The sequence below is a fragment of the Gallinula chloropus genome (genome assembly GCF_964237585.1).
Source record: "Gallinula chloropus genome assembly, chromosome: 2".
NCBI lineage: Eukaryota > Metazoa > Chordata > Aves > Gruiformes > Rallidae > Gallinula > Gallinula chloropus.
This window is the reverse complement of record NC_140086.1, coordinates 94,978,744-94,988,174: the sequence shown is the minus strand read 5'-3', so window position 1 is coordinate 94,988,174 and position 9,431 is coordinate 94,978,744. Positions and strand designations below refer to the sequence as shown.

Here is a 9,431-nt window from a genome sequence, read left to right as displayed (position 1 = left end):
ACTGGGTGTAGTTCAGCTTTTTTTAGTAGCTCTGTAAAACCTAACCACAACTCTTGCAGGCACACAGCTGCCATGATTTAAGTTTACAGCAAAACTCTCCTTCACACCAGGGAGCCCCTGCCTAACCTCTTTAAAGATCAGCATTGGTGTCACTGTCAAAAAAGCAGACGCGGGAGAAAGGATGTGATGTCACTCTGCTCGAGCGCATCATCCCGTACAGGTACAGCTGCCTTCAGGGCAACTTAAAACTGACAGACTATATTTCTTAGTTTTTATTGATGGCATTTATCCCATGGTTTAACATGTTAATTATACTGTAATAAACATGGCTTTAATATTAAACTTTTCCTTATTATCCAAAGTCACCACAGTCCATTTCAGTAAATATAAAAATATATACTTAATACTTTGTACAATACTGGTTTTTGGTCCAAACAAAAATGGATCAGAAAAGCCAATAAACTTCCTTTAAGAATTCCCAATTTTAAAGATTTTCTAAATGGATTTAGGCAACTTTGAATAATGGGATTTACATAAAATCTGAGACAATACTAAACAAAAATGGCCGTAACACACAAAATTAAAATTTCCATTTCACAGATTTGTTATGCCAAAAAAGTACAGAGAGAAACAAAATCGTATTTACACATGTTCCATAATAAAATAACAAAGGCGAGACAGGTGATAAAGGGCTGTAAGAATGAAAATATAGAAATAGCATATAATTATTAAATGAAGAACTACAGATCTAACAAGTCCTTAGCATGGATCGTCCTTTAATCAGTCTTCCTCTATCAGAAAATTTTAGTGCACGATACACCCAAACTCACTCACTTCACACATACACCAGCACAAACTCAGCATAGAAGTCATTCGGTATCAACATTCTCTACTCTATACAGCATCCCTCGCTGATATAATTACAATTTCGAGGCGTCAGTAAACGCAGATGAGCGCACGTAGTGGTGCAGATGAGGAGGTATTGTACAAGCCATTCGCTGCGCAGGCTCTACTCGCGGCTACAGCCAGACCGTGCCGAGTCAGTGACAGGAGTAACTCGCCGGAGTCTAAGGGAGTTTTGCTTGAGAACAGCCCCTGTTGCCAACTCTATTCGTTACCAAAAAAAAAAGAAGAAGAAGAAGAAATCTAACCAGGGGGGCGGGAGGGAACAAAAGGGCAGCAGAGCTTTATTTTCCTTTAGGCAGATCCGACTTCAGCTAACCCAGCATGAGGTACAACCCAACAACTGAACAATGCCGGGTGGTAGCTGCTTCCAAAGTCACTTGGCCAATGAGGTGGTTATTTCCTACGCCTGACCGCAGTCTTTATCTTCCGACCAGGAACCGAAGATCCAGAAGCAGAGAAAACATTCTTCCCGTTAGTCCTATCAAAAGAGATCAGTAGTGCAGGGTTTAGGACAGCACAGCTGCAAATTCAGTGGCAGCACCGAGAGATCCTCCGGAACAACCATTTCACAGTCCCGTCTTGCTACTCACCAGCTGGCAACAACCGGCACGTAGCATCAGCGGGAGGAAAAGAGTTCCAGAAACCCAAAGCAATTAAATCTAACTCAGCAGGTAAGCAGCAGCCTAACGTCTACGTAACGGCTTTTACCTTTCAAGAACAAGGCAGTTCCATGTCAGTGGTATTTCTGCCAGCTGGGCTCCTTCACAGACAGGGCTGCCTAGCGAGCCAGACAGGCCAGTACAAGGAGGGACACCCCAATATAGCTGCAAATGCCGAAGCTCATCAGAACAACAGCAGCAGAGCCTCAACGCTGTCCCAAGAAGCTACTACCCCAAGCTCAAGTGAAATTCTGATCTCTTACCCCATTGTAAATGCTGGAGGCTGGTTGAACGAAAATCCCGAAGAGGCAGAAGGCTGTGCTGGAGCTGCTTGTGCCAGAGGATTTGCACCAAAAGTAAATACTCTCGGGGTACTTGGGAAGTTGAAATTAGAAGTGTTACTTCCAAACTGGAACAGAGAACCTGGGAAGGTGGGGTGGAAACAGAAAGGAGTGATGAAGGTGGAACATGAGCTCGTCCCTCCCAGCACAATCCTGGTGTTCCTCACGCTACCTTGAATGAATGACTTTTTTTCATAGGTCAGGATGACAAACGTTGTGTGTGCGCACACGCACGCACCTGGAGTGCCAGAGCACCACAGAACAGTACAGAGAAGGATTTGGGATTCTTAAATTAACACTGCTGGCACTTCAATAACCAATTCCTTACCAACTTCTGTACCACCTCTAAGTTTCTACCTCTACATACCGAAGTTATTAATAAAATCTGAAATTGCAGTGTCACGGAATCACATAGATTTACATTTAATAGAACTTCCTTGTGTTCATGAGGTCCATCTGGGGATTCCTTTCCATTTAATGTGCTAACACAGTGCCTCATCTTTAAGAAGAAATAATAAATAAATTCCTAGCAAACAACCCAGAGAGAGTTTTACCTTTAAACCGAAACCTGATTAATGAAGGACGGACAGAGTGACACTGTGTGCCAACCAACCTACTGATGAAGCGTCAGTTGCTTTTAATGGAGGTTAAACTTCTGCAGGTACAACTTCTAAGAGGGGGAAAAAGGAGTCTTTTCCTTTGAAGTATTTGACATGATGGTATCAAGTACGTACGTCCTGGCAGTGTGTTGTCTAATAATCACTAGTGTGGAACAAGTCTCTCTTACACTTAAATTATAGGGATTGTTCCCTGCCCCCTTCCCACAGCCTTTTATACTTCATTAGTAAAAAGAATCTCAAATAAAAGTCTTAACCTATAAATGCTTAAAAATAATTCTGACCATATTCTTACAGAACAATGCCCCACACCCATGTAAACTGCCAAAGCCTGGTAACAAAGTCAAGTAACTAGGTAATTAAGAACTACTATAACAAACCCCAACACAATCACTTTGCAGTGCTTCAGCTGTTCTGGCTTGCACAATCCTACCAGTGAATACTGCATCCACGGGTTGGATTTCTCAGGGAAATAAACCCCAGCATTCAGCGGCAGGGCTGCTAAGTCTCTTGGGGAGATGGGTTACTGTGAAGCCTGCACACCTACAGCACGGCCTCCACGGTCAGGAGTGAGACCCAAATGACTCAACTCCACACCCATTATTTTTACAGAGGGGGAACTCTCACACCGCTATAGGGGCGTAAGGTAGAAGTTGTCTCTGTGTGATCTGAGGTACGCCTCCCAAATCAACCAACCAACCAACCAACCAACCAAAAGAGGAATCCTTGAGACAAAAAGGGAAGCGGGTGGTCGGCACTCACCAGAAGCACTGGGGGTCCCAGAGCCAAACCCTGGCTGTTGGGTGGCTTGCTGTCCGAACACGGAGGGCTGAGTACTGCTGGTCACCGAGCCGAAGGCATGAGGAGCCGGCTGAGCTCCAGCTGAGAACAGCGGTGTCGACAGTGATCCAAAACTCGGAGCGCTTGGCTGGCTGGACCCTTGGCTCTGGCCAAATGTTGGTTGCTGACCGGCTCCAAAGGCCGGGCCGGCAGCAGGCGCAGAAGAAGGCCCAGAGCCAAACAGAAACGAAGAGGATGCTCCTTGGGGAACAGAAAGGAAATAAATGGCAGTGTACAGGGGCTCATTCCCTCCTCCCCCCCAAAACCAGAATGAGTCTAGAAACAAAGGTTCTAAAAACTCCTGTTTCCTAAGGCTGGCAGCCAGATCTTAGCTCCAGACTAATTGTGTGAGAATCTAAAACAAACACGACGTCGGCCACAACAAACAATCGCACCTTTTCTTGTGAAACACCAAATTTACCAGACTCAGACAAAATTAAATCTCAAACACGCTGGTTGTCAAGACTCCAACTGCTGCACTAACACTGGTGTTCCAGAAAGAGGCTCCCACAAATGGCACCTTTCAATCTGTGCTGACTAAAAGCCATTTTTATCTGGCAACAACAATATTCATTCAAATTCTGTTTTTCAAACAGGCCGAAGATAGCTCCCCATTTTTTAGGATTAGGAGAACAGGTATCTTCCCTGACAGCAACTGCACCCCTCCCTGCCCAAGTGTTTAGTATTATCAGCTCCTGGAGACCAAATGAAGCTTGCTGTGATGTCTCTGCTCTCAAAACCTGAGGTCAGGAGAGTCACGCTCTACGTCACATCCACAAACAGCTGCTGCCCTTCTGCACAGCCAGCAGGAACCACGATGTCAAAATACGTGACCGAACCTGACTCTGAACACAAGCAGCAGGTCTGCTACGCAAAGGGGGGTGTTTCAAAGAGCGCCGCTGGCACCATGTAAGTAGCCTTCACGCAGCAGCAAACACACCTATTGCACCATCACTTGGAAGGGGTGGCTGGTTTTCTTTCCAGGAACACAAAGGGATCGGCAGTAGAAGTTAACACTGGCTTCTGCGTTTGAAAAACAAACCAACCAACCAAGCGCCTTTCTGAGGACGTTTGAAACACGCGCTGCCTTCTAACAAAGTGACGCGGGAAGTTACTGCTTTGTGAGCAGGTTGAACTGGTCTGCTGGCTGCTATGATTCAGGAGAACATTTCTGAGATCTTGCCCAAATTTTACTTCTGTGAATGACAAGGTTATCCCTCAGGTGAGACTAGACGAGTTGCCTTTTCAGCACACTGCCAGGCCAGCAGGAATAGAGATGACTCGGTGAATTTAGCCTTGTGCCATACTGCTAAATTCATGCAGTGAACATAAAATGTGAAGAAAATTTAGATTCACATCTCTGTTGTCTCTAAACTGCAATAAATTACCAAACATTGGCTGTAACGCGTATTAGAAACCACTCCTTAAGCAGCAGCAGCAGCAACTGCTTGTAGAGCTACTGTTTATGGATCCTTGTGAGAGGAGCACTTTGCAAATCTTGACATTACTTACAGTGCTTGAGGGCTATAGGTACAGGAGAGAAAAAATCAGGAAGGCTGTAATTCACTGACTTCTAATGGTGAGCACCAGGCTGACAGAGAGGAGAAGAATGAAATCATCACTCCCACAGCTCAAAGTTCTTACACACACTGAAGCCCAGTAAAGGATTTTTCCTTTGCACAAAATGCCGCTGCTGCCAGTTCATTCCTAAACCATACTTCTCAGGCTGTCTGGGAAAAACTGAGCCCCAATCTGCACTACTCAATACTATTTCTGTACTTCAATCCATCTGGCCCACACACTCTCCAAAGCAAGTCATCCATGAAACAGTATTTTCTTTGGTCCACGCTGCAATGGCAAGGCCAAGAATATTTAAAAGGTACCTGTTGAACTTGACGTGGTTGTGGTTCCAAAGGTAAAGCCTGAATTTGCTGCATTGGTACTGTTGGCTCCAGAACTGAAGAGAAAAGAACTAAGACCCGTGCCAGTGCTGGAAGTTGTGGTTGCTGGTTTGTTTTCTTGAGAGAAGCCAAATGACTGAGATGCTGCAGACTCTGCAGAATTGCCAAAAACAGAGCTGCTCACAGTGTTGCTGGGCTGTCCAAACACAAAGGGAGTGGGAACTGGCTGAGGATTTGAGGAAGAGATGGCGCTGCCAAACACTCCGCTGCTGTTGGCTGAAGTGGTGGGCACGACCGTGCTGGAGGAACTTGAGCTCAAGAAACTGAAGGATGGCTTTGCTGCTCCTTGATCTGAAAGGAAGAAAGGCTCATAAACCACCACAGAAATGCCAAAGTACAGCGCGTAGCCTCCGGTTTCCATCACTGTACAAACTCGGCTACTGCTTCACTGGGTACACACACTACAGGTCGGCTGTCATTACCTGAACCAGTATTAACCAGTACTTCTGAACTCCTCAATCAAAAATATATTCCAGATGTTCTCAGAAGATCAGTATCAAACCCCCATTTTATGTCTCTGCTCATTAGAGCACTGTAAAGCACAGCAATACGCAGCTGTTTAAGCTCACTGTACTTATGCACCTGCAAGATCTGCTTTTAGGAGCGACTGAGAAGGACCCTCCATCAGTAACACTGTGGTAACATACTGAGAGCGGTTTTAACAGGCTCAGAGCTGTCTTTTCAAGTCGGTCGTTCTTCAGCCTTCCCCGAGCCGTTGGTGTAATTCTCATTACCAATTTGTGACCTTGTTTTGAACTTCCCCAGCAGTTACGGCCCCATGTCACCTGCGCCACGTTTAAGGGACTACGCCACTCTTCAGAGCACTTGCTAGAATTTCCTTTTTGCAGATGGTGCTTCATCAAATTTCCATGACTAAACCAAACTCCAGAACTTTATCTGGCAGGTAAAAACCAACCAACCGAACAGTAATAATTAAAAAACCCCAAGCCAATCCCAAACATCATAAGCGGCCCCCCCGTCTCCCAAAAACCCCAAAGCCCCTCTACCTGTTCAGTAGCAGTTCAACCTGAGAATACAGTGATTAAAACGAGTCTAATCCTATGTATTGCTTTAATTCAGGGTTACTTACTGATGTCCTTTTCCATATCACTTCAGAAGTTAGCAACTGTGCTTTAGAGAATAGAGGTCATACAAATGGAATTTAACAACCAGAATTTTTCCACACAGGGATCATCACTGAAGAACTTTAGCCCTCCGCTGCAGACTTTCAACAAATTAAAGGAATACAAAACAGTGTAGTGTCTGTGAAGCAAGTTTTAGACTTTTGTAGCAGTAGAGAAACAGGAGTACACGCCACAGCAGAGCTGTGAGTACATGGGAATAAGGAATTTCCTCTCTCATCAGCCTTCACTGTGCAAAGTGACACTAGTGTGAGGCCCCTCTGCTGCCCCGCACTGCTGGTTTTATCACCAGCTGCGCTGCTGCCGCTGAGGCAGCACCTGCCGTGTCCGTACGGGAAGCGAGGCGGGTTCCTCAAGGTGTGGAGATTCATTCGGCCTGAACCTAGTGTGAAAACTCACTGAAACCTAAAAAGGACTTGCTACACGCCAGCAACCAGGGTTAAAGACAGCCTGCAGGTAGTAAGTGTGCCTTTTCTAAAGCTCTCATGCACAAACCTATCGAGTACCACACGTTTTGTCCAGCGCGGCCTCAGAGGTACAACGTGATGGACAGAAGAAGACAAGCAAAGACAAAAGATGTTCCGTTTACCTGAAGTACTAGTTTGTGCCCCAAACGCAAAGGATGGCTTTGCCTGTTCAGTTTCCTTGTCTGATGGTTTAGCAAAACTAAAATTGAATACAGGTTTTGCTGTGCTCTCCTCTTTGGTATGCTCAGCCACCCCAGCTGAAAAGATCGGTTGTGCCTTTATCTCTTCCTTGTCAGCTTGCTTTCCAAACGCTAATGGAGGAGCAGAAGTGACAGAGTCCTGTTTCTCTTCTGTCCTTCCCAAAACAAACTGAGAGGCAGGTGCAGGCTCCACAGTGCCAAAGGAGAAGCCTCCCTTTGTTGAAAGAGTTTCATCCTTTTTCTCATCTGGTTTCTTAAATGCAAGAACAGTTGATGCTACCTCCTTTTCTGCCACAGTTCCAAAAGTGAAGCCACTGACTCCGGTTTTATTCTCATTAGTAGCTATGGAAGAAGTAGAATTTGTGCCGAAAGCAAACCCCCCCAAAACTGGTTCCTCTTTCTTTTCCTGCTGTCCCAGGTTTGCTGTCCCAAACTGAAATGTTGAAGGGGCCTGACTGCTTGTAGATGGAAGTCCAAAGGTAAAACTATTACTTTTCCCATCTTTTTTACTGTCTTCTGATTTAGAGTCTGAGGAAGAAACACCAAATTTCAAGTCCCCTGAACAAGAAGGAAACTTAAATCCCCCAGTCACATTGTTGGAGGATGCAGATTCAGATGCAATGCCAAACTTGAAGCTCCCTTGTTCTCCAAATTTAAAATTCCCTGTACTACTACTTAATGTTTGAGAAGATTCAGAGGAAGATGACTGGACACCAAATGTAAATGACGGCATTGCAGCACTTGTGGACACAATAGCAGTACCAAGACCTGCAGAAAAATAAGTGACAAGGTTAAGTTTGCAAATATAGAGGTTTTAGGTACGTGGCCGGGATTCCAATCCTGAACTTCACAGTCTCATTTCAGTTGGAAAAGACCATCAAGTAGAACCATGAACATAGCACTCCCAAGTCCACCACTGAAGCATGGCCCTGAGTACCACACCTACACAAAGCTGTTTAAAAAAAACCCCAACCAAATCACAAAACATGTAAGAAAACTCCACACCTCCTCTCTACCTAGACCTTTTCACAATGGCATTCTTCAGTGCGCCACCTGGCCTGGAGAAGTACACTGCCAGCTGCTTTTGGTAGCTCTGTGCTTCTAGTCTAAACTCCAAATGAACATCCCAAAAGCTTGTGAAGAACAACTATGTCATTAAACAAGCCTTCCTCTAAAAAGCACAATCTTCTTCTAGGGTGTGGAAGCACAGGCATGATGCCTTAACTTAAGCAATATTCCTAGAGGAAAAACGAACAATTTTGACATACCTCAAAGGAAAAGTAATTATACTAAAAAAAAAAATTAATTTGCAGAATGCTCTCGTTTTTCCTCCTTAAATATTACCTTTGAGCTCTGCTTTGGTGCCTGGCTTTGCACTCTCACAGGATACACATTTTGTGGCTTCTGCTTTGTTTTGGACCAAGCAAACCTCACAATCCCAGCTTCCTTCGGGTTTCTTGAATTTGTCTAAACCCAGGAATCCTCCAGAAGTAGAAGAAAATGCAGAAACACTGCTACTGGTCACAGGCACTGAACTCCCTGAGAAATAAGCAATAGTTAATCATCCCGCTTAAGTGACAACATGAGCATGCACTTTTAAGGAAACAAAAGCTCACTAAAAACCAAAGTGGACAGTAAAAAAGAAAGAAAAAAAAAGCCATCAAACTAGAAGTTCATTTCAGTCAAACTCAATCTGAGATCACATACAATAGAAATAACTAGATTCTTCTTTAGCATCCATACAAAAGCACAAATGAAGAAAAAAAAGCACAGATCAACCCAATGGCATGCAAATAGCAACTGCAGTTCATACAATACAGCGGCACAGCCTATTTCAGATGCAAGTTAAAGGTACAGTACCCAACTACAACTAGTAAAACAATTTCTGGGGCTACGAGTAACCCATTGTCAGAGCACACTCAAGTTAGCGATCAACATCAAGCGATGGGAGGCTGAGAATTCACCAGAAGGGTTCATCACCAAATCAATCCCAAAGGCAGATGTTCAAAACTACATCATGACAAAAATCACAAAAACCCAGATGGGAGGAACTCAAAGCTCCCCAACAGACAGCTCTCTGTTCCCTACAGAAGCTACACTGCCTTCCAGCCACCGCAGGAACTTCCACAAAGAGGCCCCAAAAGACAACGTTTTCCTTCAGACTTTTCTCCCCTGTGAAGAAAGAGACTCCACGTGATGCTGCACCCCAACACAAAACTTCAGCCCGGTAAGAAGGAGGATTGAAGTGGATGTCCAGAAGGCACAAGAGCATCACATAACTGTCACATTCACCTACAG

General features: G+C 44.7%; 1 protein-coding gene across 1 annotated transcript in view; it reads right to left on the bottom strand.

Annotated features, from left to right (window-relative positions):
* Nucleotides 1-268: 268 nt before the first annotated feature.
* The window catches only part of NUP153 (nucleoporin 153), a 47,486-nt gene continuing 38,323 nt past the window's right edge, over nt 269-9,431 (bottom strand). The window contains exons 17-22 of the mRNA XM_084280478.1: nt 8,478-8,672; nt 7,056-7,901; nt 5,247-5,615; nt 3,286-3,564; nt 1,829-1,988; nt 269-1,384 (exon numbers count right to left, since the gene is read on the bottom strand). Of these exons, the coding sequence (XP_084136604.1) occupies nt 1,300-1,384; nt 1,829-1,988; nt 3,286-3,564; nt 5,247-5,615; nt 7,056-7,901; nt 8,478-8,672 (1,934 nt within the window). The 3' untranslated portion in view covers nt 269-1,299. The remainder of the gene's footprint in view (nt 1,385-1,828; nt 1,989-3,285; nt 3,565-5,246; nt 5,616-7,055; nt 7,902-8,477; nt 8,673-9,431) is intronic.